Here is a 25794-nt window from a genome sequence, read left to right as displayed (position 1 = left end):
AAAATATATCCTTATAAGCATTTTACTGACTCTGGACATAGTAAATGAAGGTACATGACAATAAACATTATAAGCATAATCAGGGGGATGAACTTAAGATATATTCATAGAAATTTCTTTTGTATCACTGTCAATATTAGTCTTCTCTATTCATTTTCAATAATGGTTTCAAGAAAGAAATGCACCCAGATTTTTAAGAAACAATCCCTCTTCTTAAATGCCAGCTTTGTTGAAATGAAAACAATTTTATTAAGCTGTAAGCAAAATAAGCATTCTCTGGGGGTTTTGATTATTTCTCTTTGTCAAAATAAAAAGAGTTTCAATACACTCATATGAAACAATGAAAGAAATGTGGAAGCAGAGTTGCAGTTGTTAAGGGAGAAATTATATAATTTAAATGCAGTCAACCATTAGAAAAATAGTTGACAATGGACATGAGATACTCATTTTTCTAGTACATGCCTATCTTTTGCTAGCAAGATATTTTTAGCTAATTAGTTAGCTCAAATGACTCTCTTTCCCCATTTGCTTGAATAAAGATGTAGCAGGGGAACTTCAGCAAAATATAGTGATTTTATAGTGGCATACAGGCAAGGCAGAAACAAATTCCTTGATGGAAAAGAGCTTACTCAAAGCAATATGACACCTAGCAAAATTAGTGAGGCTATTTTCCCAATGTAAAAAGAAAAGCCATTGAAATTCTCAGTTTATTTGAATACTGTGGTAAAGACTCAAGAATAAAATATTAAAAAATTAGTTGGAAAATTAAATGGAAAAAGCACCCTACCTTATTTATTCTATTTTTTGCTATTTTTTTTTAATTTTTGTTTTAAGAGGTTTTGCTTTTTTTCTAATTAATTAAATAAGCACATTCTTTAGCAATGATAAAAATACTTAAGAAATTATTATTCTCTCATTCTTCATTATGAAATGAAGTTAACTACATAACAGGTGAAATGTTGAAGAATTTGAGGGATTAAAAACTGAAAGAAAAAAGTAACAAAAATAAAAAATATGCAGTAAAACCAATAGTGCCCTTGAAGAGTAGTTCAAAAAAATATATTTTTTCAAGAAATAATACAGTTGAGGATCTTAAAGTGCTAACAAGGAGGTCAACAACTCAATCCCCTGAAGACTCTAAATAACTTTCTTTTGTTTAATTGTCAGGGATTTCTTGCCCTGTGATAACATAAAGTTATCTATTATTAAGAATTCTAGTGCATTTTTTGAATGAATACGAAAAAAGATATTTGAAGTTTTTTTGTTTTGTTTGCTTTTTGTTTTTTAATGGGAGGACTATTATTATGAATCAATTCTTGCGGCTGCTCATCTCTTATATCTATGATTCAAAGCCAGAAATACAAGTGATGACAGCATTATTACTGAACTTGAATGGGCTTTCAAAACAAATAGTATAGTCAGGTCTTTAACCAAGACTGATCACTTTAATTGAAATAGAAGACGTGTTTAGCCCAGACATCCTGTCTTTTGACAGTTGGCCACCATGTTTGCCTAATATCCTCTACTCTATTGCTTCTGCCTCCTTCAGATACCCCCTGTTGTTCAGGATGCAAATAGGAAGACTTTATCTGTATTTTGAAATATACAAACCACTCAAACAAACTTTCACTTTTCAGAAGTCCTGTCAAAAAGGTAAAAAAAATAAATAAATAAAATAATTTTTTTTCCCCCTTAAAAATGAAAGATGGCTAGATGAAGGGTCAAGTGGTAAGCCTTAGAGTCAGTGAGTCAAAAGGTGCTGGGCCTCTTTTGCACCTCAGCTCCCTTTTCTGAAAACAAGTTCTTTCTATATCTGAGAACCTTCTAGAAAAGAAAAAAAAAGTATAACTTCAGGTGTAACCATAGAATTTTCTTGAGTTTTGACATTTCTGCCTGTTTGTTAGTATCTGGGAAAATGAAAAATCTGGAATCCTTAATTTATAGCACCTTTTAGCTATATTTGCAACAAAAATGAAATATTAAAAAAAAAATTATACCCAAATCAGAAACACTGATAACACTAAAAACTAGTGAGGCTATGGAGCAATAGGAACCTTCATACATTGCTGGTAGGAATGCAAAATGGTACAGCTGCTTTGGATGACAGTTTGGTAATTTCTTACAAAACTAAATATACTCTTTGCCTATGATCCAGCAATTGTGCTCCTTGGTATTTACCCAATGTGTTGAAAACTTATGTCTACACAAAAACTTGCACACAGATGTTTATAGGAGCTTCATTCAAAATTGTCAAAACTTGGAAGAAACCAAGATGTCCTTCAATGGGAAAATGGATAAATAAACTATGGCACATCCAGATAATGAAATATTATTCAGTGCAAAAAAGAAATGAGCTTTCAAGCCATGAAAATATAGAGAGGAAACTTAAATGCATATAACAAAGTGAAAGAGGCCAATCGTAAAAGGCTACATACTTTGATTCTAACTATCTGACATTCTGGAAAGGGCAAAATTGTGGAGACAGTAAAAAGATCACTGGTTGCCAGGGGTTGGGGGAGAGGGATGAATAGGTGGGGCACAAAATATATTTAGGGCAGTGACAATACTCTGTGTGATACGATAATGATAGATACATGCCATTATACATTGCCCAAACACATAGAATGCGTAATACCAAGAGAGAATCCTATGGACTTTGGGTGGTAATGATGTGTCAATGTAGGTTGATCAATTGTAACAAATGTACCACTCTCGCAAGGGATATTGAAAATGAAGGAGGATATGTATTTGTAGGTGTAGAAGGTAGATAGGAAATCTCTACGCGTTCTACTCAATTTTTCAGTGAACCTAAAACTTCTCTAAAAGTAAAGTCTACTAGAAATAGAAAACAAAAAATTAATATATATATATTTAATATTTAATTATTTTCTCAATAAATTATGCCTCAAAATGAAAGCATACTTCCATCTCTAAGATGGAAGAATAAGAAGATATTCTTAAGTGAGTGAAACTAAAAGGGGCAAGAACCTTGTAAGTGCCATAAAGGAAAATAAACAAACAACAACAACAAAAAACTCCCCATGAGGTCAATCTCCAGCCCCAGGAATAAATAATTAGGCACATGGATTTCCAAAACTGCTGATTGGCAACAACATCCAGCCATTGTATGAGATGAGTGCTGGACCCTGGATTTGTGGTCAGCAGACCAGGTTGAGAGGCACGACACTGTCACCACTGAACTTTAGGTCTTTGGCTGGTGCACTGACCTACTCCCTGACTTACAAATTTGGGAAAATAACACTTACCTTATAGAATGAAATTGTTTTCTAGAACAATATCCATAAAAGTTAGTAAGCTATATAATGATACAAGTAGTGTACATACAACTTGTAATCTCTATATACAAAATATTATTATATTTATCCATGTAAGTAAGATGGAATTTCTTACCAAGGATGAATTCCAACTGTGGTTCATTTGGAGTCTTCTGAATACCTATAAATGATAGGTGAGAATTCAGATGAAAGATATTTAACTCATTATCAAAAATACATCAATGAATATTATGCTTCCCCTTGCCCAGAATGTACTAATACATTATTTAGCAGAATGAATAAACTCAGTTAATCAGACTTATAAGCAGTGGGGTTCTCAGGGTAGGACATAATATTTGTAGCAGAACTAGAAATGACTAAAGATTTGATTGCTCTATTTAGCTCCATGCCCATAAAGAATGTCAGAAATATTGTAAGTCATGTCAAATACAAAACATTTTTCAACTGTGTCTGTTTCTTTTGGATGCATGTAGACAGAGGTGGAACTTTCAAAAAGGGTGATCTCAGTAGAGTACACTCCTAGATGGATTTTTCTTTCAAACCACTCCAACCTGCTATAAATAGTAAATTATTAATTAAAGGATATCTCTAGTTAAGGTATAAAGGACATTATGCTGGTGGTTATACTGCCAACTTAAAGATAGCTCAACATTCTATTAAATGTTTCTATTTCTTTTGTTTTGAGATTTTTGTTTAAATTTAATAACATGGCTAAATGATTTAAGATGAAGTGGAAAGGAAAGTGAGTCTGAGCAAAGGTAAGGAAATGGGAACATTTAAAGGTTAAAAGGTAAAAAGAGCAGGCTGTGGTAAGTGATAATGTGGTAGATGCCCGAAGACCACATACAGTGCAGGGGCTTCCTAAGCAAGAGTGTATATGGGGACCCGGCTGCCATTTGTTACCAATCATGGGTGGCCAAAGAAGCAAAACTAAACTTACAGAAAAGTAAACCAGCTGGCAATACATGTAAGAATATTATACAAATCCTTTCCTTGTTTAGTTTTATTGTTGCATTCATCAGGTACAATTTAAATTTACTAGCATCTGGTCACTAATATATTGTTAGAACTACCTCTTTGTATAAAAATCACCTGTTCTTTTATTTACGGAGTTCACAGTTTTTGTATAGTAACCATTTATTTTTTTTCTCCTGCTGATATTTAACAATGCTACGGTTCACAATTTTAGACTTTCCAGAAGAGATTTGAATAACAGTCACTACGTAGGTCTTTGAGCATTTTAAATTGTGTGGATTTTTTTAAAGGTTATTAACAATTAACTCCACTGTTAAGTACTGACGACCAAATTTCTCAAAACACGCATCCAACAAATACCATTTTCTAAAGATTATTTTTATAATGTAAATTAAATAAGAGGTCAGGCATATGTTTGCCAGTGTTAATAATTGGGCAACAGGAATCTTCTGAAAAAAAAAAAAAAAAGAAAATGACACAATTCATACTAAACAATAAAACCCAAACTCTAGAATTTTAAACATGAGAGAAAACATACAATTCTTCCAATGATTTTAATTATGTGAGTAGCACAAAACCCAATTGTGACATTCAAATGTAAATCTTGGCCAAATCTCCAAGCTCGCTCTATTTATGTAGCTAGCGCTCTCAGGTAGGGCAGTGACAGTCTAGGCAGGCAGTGCAGCCATTTTGCCCTGATGCTTTCCATTTAAATGTCTTAAGTTTTAAAGAGAAAATGTCTATGTTCTAAAAAATACCTCCGCAGGAGATTATACAAATGCTAAATAGAAAGCATACTTAAAAAGTATTTGTTAGTATCTTAATACACATTCAAGAACTCTGATTCTACCATTAGATATATTTAATGGTTTCATGGACTATCATCTGTTTCACCCAAGAGAAAAGATCACAGCATCATAGAGTCACAGAGCCAAAATAAGTCATGCAAAGGAGAAACATTTAGTTAATCTCATGCCATTTGTTAGAATGCACATTTCTGTGAATACACACGCATGTGTGGGTTTCGTTAACCCAATCTACATTGGCCGAGTTCCAGCAGAGGCACGCGGTACTTACTTGTCAACTGGAAGTCCCCAGTGTCATTTGCCTGGGGTGTGGGAAGGAAGTGCTGGCCTTCTTCTGATGCGCCTTCCTCTTTGATTTCCATGATCAACTTTCACAGTTGTTCAATCTTCCAAGTCTTCGTGCCCAAACGTCACTGCCAATGATTCCTGGTTTTAAATAGATGTGTCTCCACTCTGAAGACCAGATATCCCACTCTGAAATTCTGCATTTAGGAAACATCGACAACAAAAAACCTCGGTTACTTCAGAGTTCAGTATAAAGCTCCGATTTAAAGGTGGGTAGACTCTAGGTACCTTCATATGAACTTGCTGCCTGCCTATCCCACTTCTACTTTCAGGACCAATCCATGCAGTTAATGTATCACAAACTCGGGATTAAATGGATATTCTCTCTACCGTAATTTTATGGTCCTATGAGGGCCTTCTAAGTCCTGAAATATATACACTTTCTCTTCTAGTTGATTCCGTAAAATGGCACATAGCTATAGGGGCTGCTAACATATGCACCTCAGTTAGCAGCGAGAGCAGATAGCATCTTATCAAGGCATTAGCATGCTTTGCCAAGATGACTATTACCATCATTCCTTCCTTTACACTCATCTCTCCATCCACCCTTGTTAGGACATTATTCATGAGCATAGAAAGATAACTTGGCATGACATTCTCCTTCCAAGATGAACCAACAGGTTGTGCAGGGGAGTTTCCAACCTCATCATTATCCACAGAATCTCTTGCTGCTCTGCCTGAGGAAGGTTTAATTGTTTAACGATTGGGGTAGATGGTGAAAAGAATGAATAATAATTCTTAAAAGCTCAAGGGGGAATGAAAGCCACAGCAAAATGATGAAAATTAACATGGAGAAAGGAAGCCTCTCCAAGAATGTAATACCCTGTTATACAGACAGCCTTAAATAGTTTCAAAATTCATTTTGATATTTAGCGTGATGTACATGCCCAAGAATGAATTAGGGAAAAAAAAATCAATGTAGTTTTAAATCAAGTGATCAGCTGAATTAAAATGTATAAAAATCTTTAAATGTCTACCCAATGCTGTTTAATGAGATAGCAGCAATAGAGTTTGGGTTTGGAATACTGATTTGATCTTCAACTTCACAAATCTATAGCCTTATTCTTTGTTGTTCTTAACAAAGCAGTTTCATTTATAATTCAGCTCTAGTTTTTAAAGATCATCAGGCAAAAATTAAACAGAAAGCATCTTGAATCTTTAGAAAATAGTATAATAAAGTTGCAGATAAATGCAAATAAAATTGGCTTCTAAGGATATAACCAGGAATACTGACTGGGGTAAAGGGCCACTGCAGCATATATTAGACAATATCTGTCATTTCAAAAATTGTATTTTGAATTAAGATAATGCTAATTCCTTTTTTGACTATTTAAATTTGGAAGTTTTTTTGTGATAAAAACAGACATATTCATTGCATCAGATTCTCTCAAGAATCTATGACAAATGCACTAGCATTAGTGGGGTACTATCTGTGGAAGACTGCCACAGACGTAGGACTTGGATACAGGATTTGGTTAACCTCACTGTATTTCTTGACTGAAGACTCAACCCCTAATCCTGATCAGTCACCTTAAAAACGGAAAAGGAGACCTAAATAAGGCAATATGAATGAATCCTAACAAAATCAAAACTCTGCACACTAATGATGAGTAATTAATAAAATAAATGCCAACTCTATTGCGTGGGTGTGCATGCACTTGTGTGATTTGGAGGTGAATGGAGAGGAATGAAGCAAAAGGACTCATTCACAATGTCCCATTTTAAGCATACTGTCATCCATTCAAAACTTGTTCACTGACTGAGAAATAACCACTTTTGGAGAGAATGGAGCCACATATACAAAACAAGGATTATATGACAACTTTTTATAATTCTACTCATTTTCACTCTACTTTTGTTGCATTTGAAGACAATTTTCAGATTTGATACTTGCTACCAAGGCACACACCTCAGAAAGAATCAGTTGCATTATTAGTAAATTTCTAGAATACTACTGCATTTCTAGTTGGTGAATACAACATTTATCTGCGGTTATAGTTAGGTACAATACTTCCTTTTCTGTGTCTCTATGGGAATTTTTTTGGTTTGAAAACCATGCACAGGAATAGACTGAGGTTTTTGCACACCCACAACATATTTAAAACAGACAGCAACAGAGACTAAAGTTAATTCTTAGAGCATAAAGAAGCCATATTACGTATACTTTAAGAAGGAGAGTGACATAATCGTATTTGATTTTTAGAAAGTTTACTGTTGTCAACATAGAGAATGTAGTGCAAGGTGGCCACTCGATAAGGCTACAAATTCTTTGGAGGTTATTTTAATATTCTAGGGAGATAAAATAAAAATGAGGGTTGAAACCAAAATAAAAGCAGATGACTAGAGAAGAGAATCTGGATTCCAAAGGAAATTATTACATAGAATTACCTGGCCTTGGTGATGGCAATACATGTGATATTAGAATTGAGAAAAATAGGAATTCAGGTGACACATGGTAAATTATGGACCAATGAACTACGTGTATTCGGAGACTAAAGAAAGAGGAACTGTAGTCAAGAATGATGAGTTTAGTTTTAATCGTGTTGTTCCTGAGCGACATCTTTACGTTTCTGAAAGAAGAATAACTGTCCACCCAGGATTTCCATACAAAGTAAAAAATAACATGTGAAAAATAAGAGAAATAAAGACCTTTATCCAGACAGACAAAAAAAAAATAGCAAACTCATTATCAGCAGACCTGCAACTATAAAAAATATTAAAGGAAGTTCTTCAAGCGTTACCTAACAGACAGACACTTGGATCTACGAAAGAAACGAAGACCACTATAAATGGCATAAAGGAAAGTAAATGCTAATTTCATCTTTTCTTGCTTATAGTGACTATAAAAGGCTGTGATTGGCACACTTGTTTTCTGCTAAGGGCAGACAGTAATTATTGTAGGCTTTTGGGGCTATCCAGCTTTGTCACAAGTTCTGCTGAGTTCTGCTGCTGTAGTAGGAAAGTACTATTGACAATACATAAACAAATAGGCATGGCGAAGTTACAATAATACTTTTTTTGCAAAACTAACTGGTATTCAGGATTTGTTCTACAGGCCACAGTTTGCAAACGACTGGTCTAGAGCACAAATAGTAGTGATGTATTGTACGCTTATAGCATATATAAAAGAATAATACGTAACATCAATAGTAAAAAGGATGGGAAGGAGGAATGAGAGTTATTGTTGTGTAGTCCTTACACCAAAAGTATAGTATAGAGTTATATCACTAAAGTATTGGAAGGTAGACTGTCATTAATTAAATGTATATAGTAATTCCTAGCATAAGCACTAATAATTTTAAAAAGTATAAATAATAAGTCAATAGTGGAGATAAAATGAAATAACAAAATATGTAAATAATAAAAGCAGGGGAAAAAACAAAAACACATGAAATAAATAGAAAGCTAGCAAAATGTTTTTTATCCAACCACATCAATAATTATATCAAATGCTACCAGTCTTCATGCAGGCACATGCACACACATATGCACCAAGTGAAAAACAGATATTATCAGCTTGGATTGAAAAAACAAGACCTGACTATCTGCAGCATAGTTATATTTAAATATAATGACATAGATAGGTTAAAAGTAAAAGGATGGAAAATATGTACAATGTAAATATAAATCAAAAGAAAACTGAAGTGGCTATATTAATATCAGACAAAATATATTTCACATCAAAGAATATCAGGAGGATATTATATAATAGTAAAATGGTTAATTCACCAAAATCCTAAATGTAGAAGCACCCATAACAGAGCTTCATAATACATGAAGCAAAAACTTAAAGAACCGAAAGGAGAAATAGACAAATCTGCAATGCTCTACCTGGAGACATCAACATTTGCTCTCAGTAATGGATAAAATGAATACACAGAAAATCAGTGAGGATGTAGAAGACTGAACAACGCTACCAACTACTTGACCTAATTGACACTTATAACACAATTCATCCAACAACAGAATACTGAACTTTTGTCAAAATACACATGGAAGTTTTACTAACATTATATCCTAGCTCTAAAACAAACCTTAACAAATTTAAAAGAATTGAAATAAAAACAAGTATATTTTCTGACCACAATGAAATTAAACAAGTGCAAAATCCCTAAATATTTGAAAATTAAACAATACCATTCCGAATAATTATATATATACATATATGTATGTATGTGTGTGTGTGTGTGTGTGTGTGTGTGTGTGTGTATACACTCTTGTGATTCAGAGGTTATTTATAGGATACACACACACACACACATACTTGAATCAGAATAAAATCACTACACTACAATGCTTATATTCAGAAATAAGTTCTTAAATCAATGATCTAAACTTTTACCTTATAACTAAAGAAAGACCGAATTAAACCTAAAACAAGTAGAGAAAGGAAATAATGTGTGTAATAAACATAACTGATGAAGACTTAGTTTCCAGAATATATTAAAAATGTTAGCAAAAAAAAACCCAATGGAAAAAAACTATCAAAATATGTATACAAGTAATTCAAAAATATCAAACACAAATTGCCAAGAAACGTATTTTTATGAGACCTTTTTTCCCAGTATAAGCATTGTAGTATAGTGATTTCATTCTGATTTAAATATGTGTGTGTATATTCAGAGATTCTCAACTTCGCTAGTTATCATGGAAATGAAAATTAAAACCAAATGAAATGAAAGTGTATAACATTTCAATAAGTAAACATTTCAAGTCTCAAAACCTTCAATATCGATGAGAATTTAGAGCAATACTTCTGTGCACTGGTGGTGTTCTAACCATAATGGAAAATAATTTGGTAATGTTCAGTAACGTTGAAAAGCAATTCTACTTCTAAGCTATATTCTAGAGAAATTCTTGCAATGCATACCAAAAGACATAAGAATGTTCATAGCAAATCAACTTCTAATAAGACAATATTGAAAACAGCTAAATGTCCATCAATAAGAAAGTAGTTAAATATATTTTTGTCTATTCATTCTATATAGTGGATCTTCATTTCATATATCAATATTGATTAACTTCACAAACCAAGTATAGAGAAAAAAGGAGAAAGAGTGAGGAGGGGGGACAGAAAGAGAGAGAAAGAGATGATGGCAATATTAGAAAATTTGAAAACATGTAAAATAACACTCTAATTTTGTATTACACAGGGGTACATACACAAGAGGTACAAGCACAGAGAAATGCATGATAAACATTAAAATCAGAGCAGTTATAATGTCAGGGAGGAGGGTTTGGGGAGATGTGATAAGGGAGGGGGACACAGGGATCTTCAACTGCATTGGGAAAGTGATTTATTAAACTGCGCAATAGGTACAAAATAGTTACTATATTTCTCTTTATACCTATGTCCTAAATATTCATTATGAATTTAATTAACTAGAAAGAGGCAAAGGCATGAGTTGAGAGGAAATAGGAAAGAAGAGGACAGGAGCTTTTAGACAAAGGATGGAGTTTTGAGCTGACCTTTAAGAGCACTGGATGACAGAACAAGGAGCAGCAGTTGTGTGGGTCCAGCTGGACCTGGAGACCACTGATTTGCGGGGTCTCAGTCCGGCGAGCTGTGTGGTTCTCTCCAGCAGTGCTCAGCAGCTTGGTGGAGGACAGTTCAGCTGACAGTTTAGTTGGGGTTTCATCTGCTGATGCAGTGACAGAAGAGTGAAGCCAAGAATGTAATACTACAAATGTGACGTAACAGCTTCTAGGCTGGATTGGACAGTCATTAAGGGGAAAGATAGAGCATACTGGGAGATGAGAGAAGGATTGTAACGAGAAGTCCAGGAACAGCCGTGGGGTGAATGGGTGGTGAAATGGAGTGGTATTAAGGGTCACTAGAGCCAGTAAGCCAAAAAACTGTGCATCAAGGATGTTAGATGGCTTAGTCCTATGGAAATTGAAACTTTCCAACAGGATACGTAGCAGGCAGGACCTGGATACCTGCAGACGAAGTGCCTGCTAGAAAAGTCTGAAGGGAGCAGGAGTTTGGCTAAGGAGCATGATAAATTGGGTAGTGATATGGTAGAGCCAGACATTGCAATCTTAAACGAGGTCATGACCGTTTAGGTGGCCCCTTGTGGCACTAGGAAAACTGTAACCCTGTCTCCAGGCTTTGTGGTATGGGGCCAATCTACACTAGAATGGGCAGCAAAAAACAGAAAACAAGGTTTCTACCAAGATAAAGAAACAAAGGAAACATTTCTCAAGAGATAGAAGGTGAAATTTTTTTTCACCCCATGGACAGTATATAATATTTTAAAAGTGAGAAGATCAAGGTGAGATTGAGTCACGGCCAAGTAAGCCCAGAGCAAAATGGGATGACACAGTGGGCAAGGATAAATGACAGGAGGAGCTTGTGGTTTAGGTGGCAACCCGGGATGACAGGGAAGTGATGCATCATAGGATGGGCTGTTGCTGGGGTCTAAGTTAACCTCTGTTTAAAGATGTTTCCTGGCCTGTGTAGGCTGAGGCCCAGGCAGGGAGTGTGGGAGGCGTGACGACGCTATACGTATGGCTTTTGTTTAGGTTTCCAAATAGAGCTTTGATAGGAAGTGCTGAATCAGTTATTATTTCCCATCCACCTCTAAAAGAAACAGACAGCAAGTCTGTGTTATGTTGATGGTGTAGCCTTTCAGTAACTAGACACTAACCTTGCTCAATGCACATCAACGTCCCAAAATGTCTGAAGCCAAGACATTCTGATAAACCAGATATAAGTCACGATGCCCAATGACTCGAAAACCTCCTAAACACCTGAAGATGGTATGTGGATGGGCAGGGCTTCCGAGAATCAGTTGAATGCTACATAATGCCAAGAAGAGCTAAAACCAGGAATATGATCCAGGAGGGGATTTACCTCTGCCTTCTCTGATTTTTGTCTCTCGTGGGAAATGTCAGGGTACTTCGAAGGCTACCATCATTATAGGATAATTATATTCAAAGTTTTGCAACTACTGTGTTTCCCCCAAAATAAGACCTAACCGGAAAATAAGCCCTAGCATGATTTTTCAGGATGACATCCCCTAAACACAAGCCCTAACGTGTCTTTTGGAGCAAAAAATTAATATAATACCCGTTCTTACTTTGGGGGAAACACGATAGGCTCCTATTCTCAGTAACAGGTTTATTCTTATTTTATACCATTCAAAATAACAAAATTAAAAAAAAAAAAAAAAGATTTCAGAAAAAGGTTCCTTTTGAGAAAAATGGCATACATCGGCAAATTTGATATTTTACTTGAAACAACAATCAGGCACTTTTTAAGGTCAAGGCCCTCCTGCCTTCTCACGAGGCCCCTGACCAGGAAGAGAATAACTTCCATCAGAGCAATGGATTAGCATTCAGGGGCAACGTGTCTGCCCAGGAAAACCAATTGTGTCGGAGACAATTGAATTCTCCAGGCCTTCAGGATGGTTTTGTTGCCAATATTAAATTCAATGAAGACCTGCTTTGTCACTGAAGAAAAAAGATGAGAGTTGTCAGGGCTCCAGTTTGATCAAAAAGTCCAGCTGCTGGGGCTCAGTATTGAACGAGCCAGTGATGTTCTTCTCATCTTTACCCTGAGGAAGCAGCACTGACATGAGACAGAACAGAAGACCCGTGGATGGAGCAAGATCAAAGAGCAGCAGTCTTTCAGGGCTTTGACACTTGAAATGTGGTGGTCTCTGGACCAGCCGTGCCTGCATAATCTGCCAGCTTGTTAGAAATGCAGACCCTGAGCCAGACCCCCTTCTAAGTTAGAATCTGCACTGTACCCTAGGTGATTCCTCTGCCCACTTAAGCTTGAGAAGCACCACCTTATGGCACAGAAGACCATGCACATTCCAGGCTCTAAACTGGGAGAGGTGAATAGGGAGTCTCAGCAGACAGAAAGTCAATATGGGCTAAAGACCCATGCCACTTAAGCCAGGTGCTATGATAAGTCCTGGCCTGGACTTCAGTCCCTTCAGCCATTGGCTCATGTCCTACCTCCAGTGCTTCCTTTCTTCCCAGGATGTCAATCTGGTTACCTGCCCTGGGTCCTACCTATCCTCACACTCACCTATTACTTGACCTCTTTGTGATGGACTCTTCCTAGTGATCTGTCTTAACCCAGCCTCGATTCTATTCCCAGTCTTATTTTCTTTCATCTTTGCTCTCTCCAGCCTCAGCTCTGCTCCCTGACTCTTGGCAGTCCACACAGCTCTTGGCAGGGTCAGACCAAGGTGCCTCTGGGGCTGAACACAGCCAGGTCATGGCATGCCACACTATGAAAAGTGTTGGAGGTTGGCGAGGACACTTATATGACAGCTCACAATAAGTACTACTGTCTTAATGCCATCCATGGAGGACCATCTAGAGTCTAGCAATGAAAATGTCTGGACTATAGGTTTTAGGGCCCATAGCAGTTCAAAGAATTGTGCCACAATGAAAAAGGGAGGAGGAGGTAGGGTAGAGACAAGAGAAGCAATCCAATAAAATATAACTGACCAGAATGACATACTTCCCTTTCATCCGTGTAAATCCTGTATCAAAGGAGGCTCTACTAATATCCACCCACAGTGTTCACAAAGTTCTACCGTGTTTCCCTGAAAATAAGACCTAGCTAGACAATCAGCTCTAATGCATCTTTTGGAGCAAAAATTAATATAGTAAAATAAGACCGGGTCTTATATCATATCATATCATATATGTCTTATATCATATATATCATATCATATAATACTAGATCTTATATTAATTTTTGCTCCAAAAGACGCAATAGAGCTGATTGTCTGGCTAGGTCTTATTTTCGGGGAAACAGGGTATCTTTACCACTGCTTCTAAAATTCATTTTAGCCAAGTTTTCTATGTGCCTTTTCTGAATTCATAGTATGTGCCATGCTCTGTGTCATCACTCTATATGCATTAATCTTTATAACAAATTTAAGATGTAGTAATGTAGTCTAGCACCCACCTAGTAATTGGAGAAACAAAGATGTGAATTTGAGTGTCTGATTTCAGCGGCTTATGTCTAGTCTACTTACCGTATCTTTTAATTTTACCATACAAAGATTTACAAGCTTCTATTTTCCCTTAAGAAAGAAACTAGGGCAATGTGTAGAGCTAAAGAAGGGAGGCCTAAGAGACATTTATTTATGCTTTTATTTACATCATTTTCTTTTTTAAAAATAAAAATCTCTGGAAAATCTATAGCTTATCAAAACAGCATTTAATGCCTTGGGGTCAAAATCCCCAGGAAAGAGAAAACCAGGCGATGACACATATTTTTATAATTCTATTTATAATACCCTGTCTGATTGAGACATACTCATCTCTGGTTCTTTTACTTGGTCCTGGTGTGAATATATATTCAGTAGACAAGGCAGCATTGAAAAAAAAATCAGAATGAAAATTCTAGATCATTGACGTTTGAAAATAGAACCTGACAATTGAACACATGCAATTCTCCAGATCCAGCATTCTGGTTACTTAACAGAGGAGAAAGATTTTCTTCCTTTGCTTCTTTGAAACCCAGGGCTCCCTTTTGGAGATCACAACCCAGTAAAGAAATAATCTCAAACCACAATTAGTATTAGATGATCTTTGAAACTAGCAAAATCTTGATGTTCAAAAGGACAGAACACAAAGCACCAATGCAGAGACCGCCATTCAGCAAGCAGAGGTTCCGTATAAACCAGAGGTCGGTCTGTTGCCCAGCGATTTCAAATTAGGATGAGAACAATGCTGGTCTCCACTGTATACCAGGTCAAAAAGCGAGGCTGTGCTGACCCTGTGACAAGGCCCCCTTAATCCTGAGAACTCAGAGGGCTTTGCCTCCGCAGCACATCAGTCGGAGCCAGAATTTACATAGTCTCCCATGGTGACCTGATGTCCTCAGGGGGAACACTTGGACCCACATTGGGAACATAGCTAGTCAGCCATCCGATGTGTTAGGAATTGTTCTGTTAGTCATAAAGAGGAAAGCAACCTGAAGAATTACAGGATATCGTGAGGATGTGAAACACGCTTCATTTAATCTCAATCATCTCTCTGCAACGGGTTGGTTACATATGTCTGACTAGCATCACTCTTTACACTACTGGGATAAAAATATTTTAAAATAATATAGACTTGAAGAGATTTAAACAAACTAGGTGTCATCCCACTTAGGAGATGAGAACACTGAGGCCCAGAAATGGGACAGAAGAGCCTCGTGTACCCAGCTGGCTAATAACCACACTGGGATTGGAAAGAAGGTCTTGTGTTCTGAGGTGAACTTTTTATCCTTCTCTCCAGAGTGTGACACTATCGTTGCTTCTCACATGTCATCCAAAGGATAACGAAAATTGGATGTTCCGGAAAAGACTGAAATCTCATGGAAACTTTTTTCTTCTATAAATACTTCATGTGATACATTGGGTTTTGCATACTTAACAAAAAAAACTGGTCTTGAGCCCCAAATCTACTTTTAAAAAGAAAAGTTGCTCTCACACAGCAAAGGTTTTTTTTAAAAAACAGTACAAAGGGTTAGCTAGCACCGCACTAAGTGCTTGGGTATTTTTTATTGGCCTTGTCTGTCATCTGAAAAATGAAATAAAGGGCAGGAGTTTACTGTCCACACTTAAGATCACAGGATTTTGCTTTTTTTCCCCCCTGATACTTTTATTTAACAATTGCATATTCCAAATATAATGCCACCTAGCAGCCCATTCCAAGCCTATCTCAGGAAACAGAGATGTATAGAGAGAATATTAATTTGGCTGGAGGGTGATTTTTTTTCACATGTACTAAAGACTGAGGAAATGCTGCCTCAATAACGTCAAACGTCTCAAAATCCTTATGAATACTGTCACACACATATATCCAAGGCCCGTTAAATACCATGTGCTCAAGCAAAACTAAAACTGAAGCTTTGATTATATCCTTAGGGCATTTCTAATACAGACATCAGACGCTATTAATTCACAGAGCTGATTGAATGCCTTACGATAATACATTTCAGATTCAAATTAGTATTAACTAAATTATCTATAGTTTCTGATGATTAATTGCTCATTTTCTTCTGAAATTTGAAATTTCAAAGTAAGACAGATAATGAATTTAATTAAAATTTTATCGCCTGCTTTTCATTATGACAGGCCAGAATAAATGTATAGATGTGATTATTATTTCACTTTAGCTTTCCAGAGAAGTTCACCGAGTGCCTGAGGTTATCTATAAAGAACATAATATGGCATAACTGAGTTTTCTCATTCATACTGCCGACTGCATACAGATAATGAATTTTAATTCTTTCGCTACAAGCAGTTTCCTTCCACTCCAATATGCACACAATCATACATTCTACCTTAAAATGTTTACTCAATAAAATCACATTACTATGTAAGTCAGAGCAAACAATATATAATAAAAAAAGAAAGAAAGAAAATTTATTTGATAAATTTGAATTGGGCAGAATGTCTACAAAAAGAATGAGGCTGAGCAGCGAAGTTCCAAGCCATGGTTCCATCTGCAAATCCATCTCGCATTTCTCGGCGGCCTCTCATGGAACTAAAGAGAAGCATGGATTTAACAAATCTCCGCTATAATGTGGGTTGATCTTTTGTGATCATCTGGAGTACATGAAGGATTGCCACCGAGACAGTATGAGATTCAAGCTCAGGTTTTATGTGAAAAGAATGTCATTGATTTATGCCTGAATACCGAATAAAACCACATGTATGGACTTTCTTGCCTATCTTCTCCATCTCAGGCTGAAGCTCTCCGACTTTTAGGATTGCTTTGATCCCACGTGGATGGAGACATAAGCAAAGGAAATAACATAATCATTCATTCATGTGACATGTCACTAAGTATCTACTATATGGAATATACTGTTGTAAATGAAAAAGTTTCCTTTTATATTGTCATTGTCAGAATACTAGTTTTCAATCCTTAAACAGCACAGTGAATGTTAACACCCACTTCCACACCTTTCTCTCCCTCCTGCCTCCCCCCTTGCCACCCTCTTTCCCCCCAACACACACATTTTAGCACATAACACTACCGGGTTCTTTTTCCTTTAGTGAACTACTTTGAGAATTTCTTCATCAGTTTTTGTTCCCTTGTCTGGCAAGTTAATAAATGTGCCTTTGTTTGACATTTCTTGTTGTTTTTTGGGGGTCTTTCTTTTATAATCTAACTCTGTTAGTCTAGTATGAATATCTGATTTATCATGAGTAATTATCAACAGTAATTTATCATGAGAGAGGTGATACAGCAATGTGGTTATGAGACCTATTATGAATCCCCATGACCTAGCCTCTGCCTCTTACTCTGGAAACTTGAGTAATTGATTTAACTCTATTATGCCTTAGTTTCTTCATCAGAAATGGAGAAAATGCTAATACCTATCTAGTTAATCGTGGAGAGAAATAAATTAATATATGAAAAGGTTTTATGTGTTCCATTTCTAGCAAGAGATGCACCAAGGCAACTAAACCTATATCTCCCATCGATTAGAAGTAAACTCAAAAAGCAAGCTGCTGGACGATGTTGAAAAGTAAACAAAAGCAGGAAAATTGTGAGAAGGAGCTAAAACGTGGAGAGATTTTAAATAACATGAGGGTGCATTTTTCATTTTCCCCTCCGATTTTCTCATGGTTTTGATCTGGAGGCAGCCCCATTCTTTTGACATGGGCCATAAAACTGACAAATTTAAAAGAATTAAAATTATATGTGTGTTTTCAGAACATAATGGTGAATCTGAAGCACATTATGGTAAGTAAAAGAAGCCAAACTCAAAGGGCTACACACTGTATGATTCAATTTACATGGTATTGTGGAAAGGGCAAATTATAGACACAGAAAACTGACTAGTGGTTTCTAATGGTTGGAGTTAGGCAAGAGAGGCTGAACATAAAGGAGTAGAAGAGAGAAGATTTTGGGGTGATATATGTGTACTGAATCTTGATTGCGAAGGTCAATATATGACTTGACAATTGTCAAACATTTTAAAACTGCACATCCAAAAGTATGAATTTTACTGTATAATTTTAAACAATGAATATAAAACGGAAAAGATACTAGAAGTTATAGCAAGTTGTCAATAAATATTACTCGCATTATTACTTTTAATAACATTTGCTATTATTAGACATGGCTAGACACAGGGAAAAAGACCCAAGAGAGGTATCATTGGAATGCTTTGATAATAACTAACGTGAATCAACAAGAATGCAGACATAAAAGGAAGCAAGAAGAAATCTGTTCCATGAAGGAGTAGGAAGAATAAGCTGAGAAATAAATATTTATTTATAAAAGAGTCCAAATTACTAAGATTTAATTGATAAACTCGAGTTTGATCCAAATGGGCATCAATAAATAAGGCCTCCCTTGAGCTTGGCGTTGGGGACACAGAAGCAGGAACGAACTTCTGTGAAGGAATAGTTCCCAGTATCATGAGTGCACCCACGTCACAAATCAGGGAGGGTACCCAACGTAAGGTAAGGCCACAGGGAAAGGGATGCAGGCAGGTGTCCTGAGAACCAGGGCACCTACATAATTGGTTCAGAGCCAAGCTCCTGACTTCAGGGGACATGGCAGGCAAAACTCAGGATGCATTCAGAAGGCCGATGGGTTCCGGCAACTGATGTAACAGCAGCCTGCTGCTCATGGCCTAAATTCATCGCACCAGTAACCCAGACACCAGTGTGGGAGCAAGTAGCAAACCATCAGATGTTCACTCCCTTGGTGAGATTTTCGGTAAAAGGTAACAGGATGGATGGAGTAGAGGATAGAAGGAAATAGCCGTTAACATATGTGGCTGAGCTTTCACTGGCTCTGGGTCAGGGTCACTTTCCACAGATGGGGAATAGGGACAGTGGCTGAAAACAACAACAGCAGCAAAAGTCAAAGGGGGTAAGATAATCTCAGGAGATACATGAGACTGCTTCATGGAAGACAGGATATTGGATTGGGCATGAGGAGATTTGTACATCAAAAATGTGGGGATAGATGAAAGGAAGGGAGAAGAGGAGAGAGGGAAAAAAAGGCAGCATGAAAAACAACAGGGCAAATACTGAAAATAGAGGCAATGCAAGCAAAGGCAGAAAGCCACAATGTGGAATAGGCACAAATATTAATAACAGGAAATTAACTAATCCGATGGGAGCAGAATGCAAGGAGAAGAGCAGGAAGTGGGTGCGTGATCATTGAATGACATCATTCACAGGAGGCATAACCACGCCTGCTTTGGGTGTTGGATACAGTGTTTGTAAACCGGGAAATAGAACAATCTGGGTTATCCAACTTCTTGGCGCCACTAGTTCACAGCTTCACTCAGTCAAAAAAGTGTTAACTGAGCAACGATCATGCCTAACAGCATGGAAAGTACTGTGATTCAGAAACACCACGTCACTATTATGCCTTGAAGTGAGATTTACAACCTGCAGAGTGGAGTCCAAAATGTCTACAAGAAAAAAAGAGCTTGAGTAAAAGGATGAATGAATCTGTCTTTGAGTTTTTGCCTCCAGAGTACAGAATCCATAAGCACTTTCTGAATGTTTAGAATTTGCGATATTCTGTGCTAGATAGTACGATATATAGTCTCAAAATTAGCTTTGCTTCCTTTTCACTTTCTTCTCTCCCTTCCTCCCTTTCTAGAACTTAGTGTGTAAGTCAAGAGGCAAATAAGAAACCGCAAGGCAAAATTGTATTTAGAAATTCTATTTTAGAGATGGGTAAATTGAGACTGAGAAGAGTTAGAAACTTTTTTCTGGGTTAGACAGGGGACAAGTGATGAGGGTTGGGGGACTTAACCCAGGCCTCAAAACCTTAAAACCATTGTTTCTACACTAAACAAAATCTACATCTAAACCCTGAAAATTACAATGTATAGAGATGAAAAGATGTCACTTGGTTGAGAAAATTTCTCCTGGAAGAGGAAACAGTCAAGTTAAATTTCATGCAGAATAACATGTTCCCCAGAGGCCAACTCATTTTAAAACAAGTGATTATTCAATCTGGCTGGAATATTACCATTTCTATTTTTCTCCTTACTTCTATGTTTCCATGTTGATGTATTTTCCTGGTTCTCCTGTTTTTTTTCAGCCATTTTCAATTAAGATTTCTAATTAGATTCCAAATTTAAGACACAGCTCTAGTAGAAAGCAAATGGCAAGGGTAGTAATTAAGGGACAGCTGTCTCTTGTCTTTCTGGGGATGAAAGAAGGCTTTTTGTTTCATATCCTAGGGAATTTTTCGTGATGTTTTTCTTTTTCTTAATAATCGCTAACTGAATTGAAAGACACTAAATTGATCTTAAAATGTCAATGGCCTTCCTTCCATCACAGATGCTGAGAACCTCTCTTCTGAAATAAGCATAGACTAACTCTGATACTTTGGGTTCTTGAAACATTTACTGCTGCAAATACAAAACTCCAAATTTTATATAAAATTAAATCAGTCTTTTGGTGCTAAAGTAGGTATTACCCGAAGTCATTTTTCTCACTTTAAGACTTTTTTTCAATTATGGGAATTTTACAAATAAAGGAGAATAAGCATTTTCAGCGGAAAGGAATGATTCAGAGCAGCTGAGATGGAAACAGTATTTTTTGTGGTTTCCCTTTGATTTAAGAGAAAAAAACATTACTAATACTGATATTGAAAATTACTTAGTAAGCTCTTAGTCCAGTGCTCCTTATTGGTACTGAAGGTCCTATTTTCACACGTAAAGTTTCATCAGAATTTGAAGCAATTAACCATATAATTCAGGTCAAGAAAAATCTCTGCCTGAAAAAGTGGAACTATTGACACAAACAGATTGTTTTTTCTGGATTGAACTGAATTTAGAATCTAGAGATTCCAAAAAATTATTATTATAATTCAATGTGCAGAGCTATAAACTAAGCGAAGTTACCTAAAGAAAAGCCAGCCTCAGGAATATGTGGAACCTATTAAAATGCACACTTCCAAGAAAGAAACTTTTGAAATATTGCCTGTTAACTTGGAAATAGCTCTGGGAAATACCAAGTTAACTTATGGTTCATACATATACACATATGTAGACATATACACATATATGTATTTACTACAGAATTCCTGAAACCTGTAACATGTTAATGTGAATTTAAAGCTCCTGAGAATGTTACAGTAGTCAGACATTTTCAAAATTCCTTGACCCCCGAACCATTTTCTGCAGAACATATCATTGAAGTAGTAGTCACAGGAATGAACATGGTGAGAACCTCTTTGCACAGATATAAGGCAGATGTGGAGGGTGGGGTTAGGTGATAGATTTGAAAGCATCTATTACAGTGTTTCCCCAAAAATAAGACCTAGCCGGACCATCAGCTCTAATGAGTCTTTTGGAGCAAAAATTACTATAAGGCCCAGTATTACATTATATTACATTATATTATAATATTATATTATATTAATGTTATGTTATACTATACTATACTATACTATACTATACTATACTATACTATATTATATTATATTATATTATATTATATTATATTATATTATATTATATTATATTATTATACCTGGTCTTATATTAAAATAAGACTGGGCCTTATGTTAATTTTTGCTCCAAAAGACGCATTAGAGCTGATGGTCTGGCTAGGTCTTATTTTCGGGGAAACACGGTATATATCCAGGGTACCAGGAGAGAAGACCATGTGACATTGCACAGAAATGCCAAGGACAGAGAGTGCCAGGCAAAGCTAGTCCTAAGATCACCTTACAATGGCCATTGTGGCCCCATGGGACTGGACCAGTTTCCATATTCATTGTCATCCTATTTTCAATCCAGCTTCATCTTATGTCATTCTACACCTCTGTGGCTTTGCTACAGACAGCTTACCCTTTCATCAGTCATTTTCTTTATTTACTGCTCTCTGGGCCTCTCTTCCTCACAGTTCAGCTCTTAGTTCAACTGTCATCTTCCAGAGAAAGACCCTCTATTTAGTCAGTCCCCAGTAGATTTCCTCCCTTGCTTCTCAAAATGTTCCCCCAAAGCACTCTGCTATTTCTCTCCACAGCATTTATCATAGCTTTTATTCATATATTGACACTTGCTTATTTATTTCATGTCATCTCCACTGGATTCCAAGCACCATGAGGACAGGAATGGATTATGCCAGCTTTGTTCAATTCTGTAACATCACCCAAGTCATAGCTGACTATTTGCCATATAATAGGCCTTTAATAAATGTGTGTTGATTTAATAATAAAAAATACTAATTACTTAGTTAATTCTTTACATTCATGATAGGCCTGGCCTAACTGAAACTCTCAAAGTTGATTTAATGTAGATATAGAAATCAATTCCTCTTTCGGATATGGTCAGCCATGATAGCATGCAATCACACATATTCTCAGACAACAAACTGGTATTTTGTAAAATATTTTTTAACAACAGGGGCTATAAATTTGAATTAATCATTGATCTAAATGAATATTATGTGTTAATTACTGAGGATCACTCTTGTACCTGCTTTCTTGTTGTAGTCCTCAAACAGCTCTGCTCTTTGATTTTTTGCTTTGTGGATTTCAGAGCTCTGTAAAGAAAAAAAAAGGACAAAATGTTAGCATTTAGTGTTTCACTGGGAACTTCTCTGACTAAAGAACCCCTGGCAAATAGATTTAATATGCTTGTAATGCCCATTATTTCAAACTTGAGGACTTATGTCATCATAGTAAAATGCATGGAACATAGCTATTTCTTCTTTGTATTCCAAACCCATCTGCTTCATTCAGCTCACAGAGCTCCGCCAGAAGGAACTATAGCTGACCCTTATTAATTTGCTTACGTGAGCCAGGCACTATTCTAAGCAACATGGATTAACTTCATTTATTCCTCGTAACTACTGAGCAGGCAAGGGTTAGCTCAGCAGGCCTGAGTCAGGCAAACCCTGCACATTCCAAAGAAAGGTCTGTCTTCAGGACTGGCCTGGGCCAGCTCCTAGAAGACAACCTCTGGAATAGTCTGCCAGGTAGTTATCATAGGCCTGAGGCCTTGGTCTATGCTGTTCCACATGACCAGATACCGTTATGGTGAACACCTATTTTTGCTCGAGGAGCAGGGGAATCTGAAGTCTGAACAGCTGGGGTCAGCCATCTGGTGCTGCATTCTTATGTGATTGAGTCCTAATGAAACTGCATGACTGACCCCAATAAAACTAGAGACCAAAGCTCGGCCGAGCTTTCCTGGCTGACCACACTTCACACATGTTGTCAGACATTGCTGCTGGGAGAATTAAGCACATCCCCATGTGACTCCCCTGGGACACCTGGATGTTGGCAGCTGGGCTTGCCTCGTGAGCCATTTCCTTTTGCTGATTTTCATCTATATCCTTTCACTATAGTAAACTGTGACTGTAAGTATAACAGCTTTTCTGAGTCTTGGTAGCCTTTCTAGAAAATCATCAGCCTGAGGGTGACCTTAGGGATCCCCAACACAACCAACCTATGAGGGAAGTACTATTATTATCCATGTTTTGTAGACAGAGAAATCAGCAAAGAAAGGTAAGGTAACTCAGAGTCCTTTGGCTAGTTTGAGTGTCAGCATTTAAATTTGAATCCATTTAAATCTGGTTCTAGATTTTGGGCATTTTACCAATGTGCTATGTGGTTTATCAAAATATCTTAATATATTTTGTATCAAAAAATGCCACCTGGTTATTTTTCCTATTTTATAATCAGAATGATAATTTTCAAACTGTAGATTTACTGTCAACTACCAAGATTTCATTTTATCTGTCAAAAAGAGAACAATAACACTTATTGAATTAAAGTGGTTCTTTAAATACTGTACTTTATTCAAAACAAACTTTCCTCCAACGCAGATGCGACATAAGATTTTTCGCATCCACATTCTCATACATCTCTCCCCATTCTATGTGATTTTTTATCTAGGAGGATGAAAACTCCAGAGTCACCTTTAAACCACACAAGGTCTTATTTGATTTGGGGAAAGTAAAACACTGTACCATGATTTTTCTTAAGATTTCTAATTTTTGAGTCTGATAAATCCAGAGTTACTTTTAAGATAAGTGTTAGAAAAAATAGTTTTTTCTAACTATAGGAGAAAGCATGAAACTAATCACTCGGTGCTACTAAAGAAAATACAAACCATTTATTGATTTCTAAACACAAAAGAGAAAAAGAATATACTAGTTACATATAAAAGTCATGTTTGCTATGACAAGCTTTTATTCAGGTAGACTTTGCAAAAAATATTTTGGTCTAATTAGTTATTGTCATTAGGTGTGTGAGGTAGTAGCTTTATTCTAACACTTGAACAAACCGCAATTCATTCTCTTATGATTTTTTTAATCCACCCAGAACTAAGGATTGTACTCTGTTGTACATACAATGGACGACAGTGTTTTATTCTCATCACCCAAACAGACTGCATATCTCTTTGATATTCTGAAGTGTCATTATATCTGCAAAGGTAATTAAATCTACCTTTCAGTGTGGATGTTCAGAGATCAGTGTAGTCTCATATGGTCCATTGTGTTCAAACAAGTCCTTGAAATAACTTTCAAAAATACATCTAAAGCATGTAGAGGAAGAACACTTCACACAGTGGTAATGAAATATGTTGAATGTAAACTGGATAACTGTGCAAGTCCAAAGAATAAAAGTTTATGATGCAGAAGGACCAACTGTATTATGCGAGCCTGAGTCTTTCACACTTGTTTTGTCCCCATTGTTTTGTCAGCTCCCAACATATAGAAAGAACCGATATTGATCCAAACCCACCAAAGTGCATGGTCACCTTAAATAAATATTCCAGAGTTAATGCAAACAAAAAATCTTATTTAACTCATATCATTACCATTTCTTTCACAATAAATGATCAACTGGAATGTTTGCCTTATTTAGGATATAAATGTTTTCTTTAAATAGAAAATACAAAATTCCATTTCAAACAACTTCAAAATATTAAATTGAATTGAAAATTATTGATTAGGGTTAAAATATGGAATATTAAAAAATTGGTATAGGCTCTACTGAACATAACTTACGCTATAGAGATTGATGCCCTCTTTCTTTGGTTCCTATACCCATTCCCTTTGGGGCCCTGACTGGGGCCCCATCACTCACATTCTGTCTCTCCTTCTACCCCAGAGTCCTGATCTGATGAGGATATTGCTAAAGTCAAAGCTGGCTGTTTACCTTTCCCACGTTGCCCATGAAAGAAAGCTGGGCTTGAGATTCCTTATTGTTGATCCCCGACAGCCTAGGTGATTTCAGGTCAAGAGCTCACATCAGTGAGAGGTTTGGAGGTATTACATCAAAGGCAGGAGCTGAGTGGGGTGGTGTTTACAAAAGATCGGGGAGAGCGCATGCTATGTGTGTCAGGAAGTTCTGTGGTATGGAGGTCCTCATGGGTTCTGAAAACCTAACCCATCTGT

The 25794-nt window shown here is 36.5% G+C and overlaps 1 protein-coding gene across 6 annotated transcripts in view; it reads right to left on the bottom strand.

Annotated features, from left to right (window-relative positions):
* Positions 1 to 25794, bottom strand: part of INPP4B (inositol polyphosphate-4-phosphatase type II B) — a 579259-nt gene that overhangs the window by 288674 nt on the left and 264791 nt on the right. For all 6 annotated transcript variants that reach the window (XM_074338475.2, XM_019730782.3, XM_074338478.2 and 3 more), the window contains 3 exons: positions 22863 to 22929; positions 5349 to 5559; positions 3412 to 3456 (listed from right to left, as the gene is read on the bottom strand). In XM_074338475.2, the coding sequence (XP_074194576.1) occupies positions 3412 to 3456; positions 5349 to 5439 (136 nt within the window). In that variant the 5' untranslated portion in view covers positions 5440 to 5559; positions 22863 to 22929. The remainder of the gene's footprint in view (positions 1 to 3411; positions 3457 to 5348; positions 5560 to 22862; positions 22930 to 25794) is intronic.

The sequence above is a fragment of the Rhinolophus sinicus genome, chromosome 15 (assembly GCF_057876585.1).
Source record: "Rhinolophus sinicus isolate RSI-liver-muscle chromosome 15, RSI-T2T, whole genome shotgun sequence".
Classification (NCBI taxonomy): domain Eukaryota; kingdom Metazoa; phylum Chordata; class Mammalia; order Chiroptera; family Rhinolophidae; genus Rhinolophus; species Rhinolophus sinicus.
This window is presented reverse-complemented; position numbering and strand designations above follow the sequence as displayed.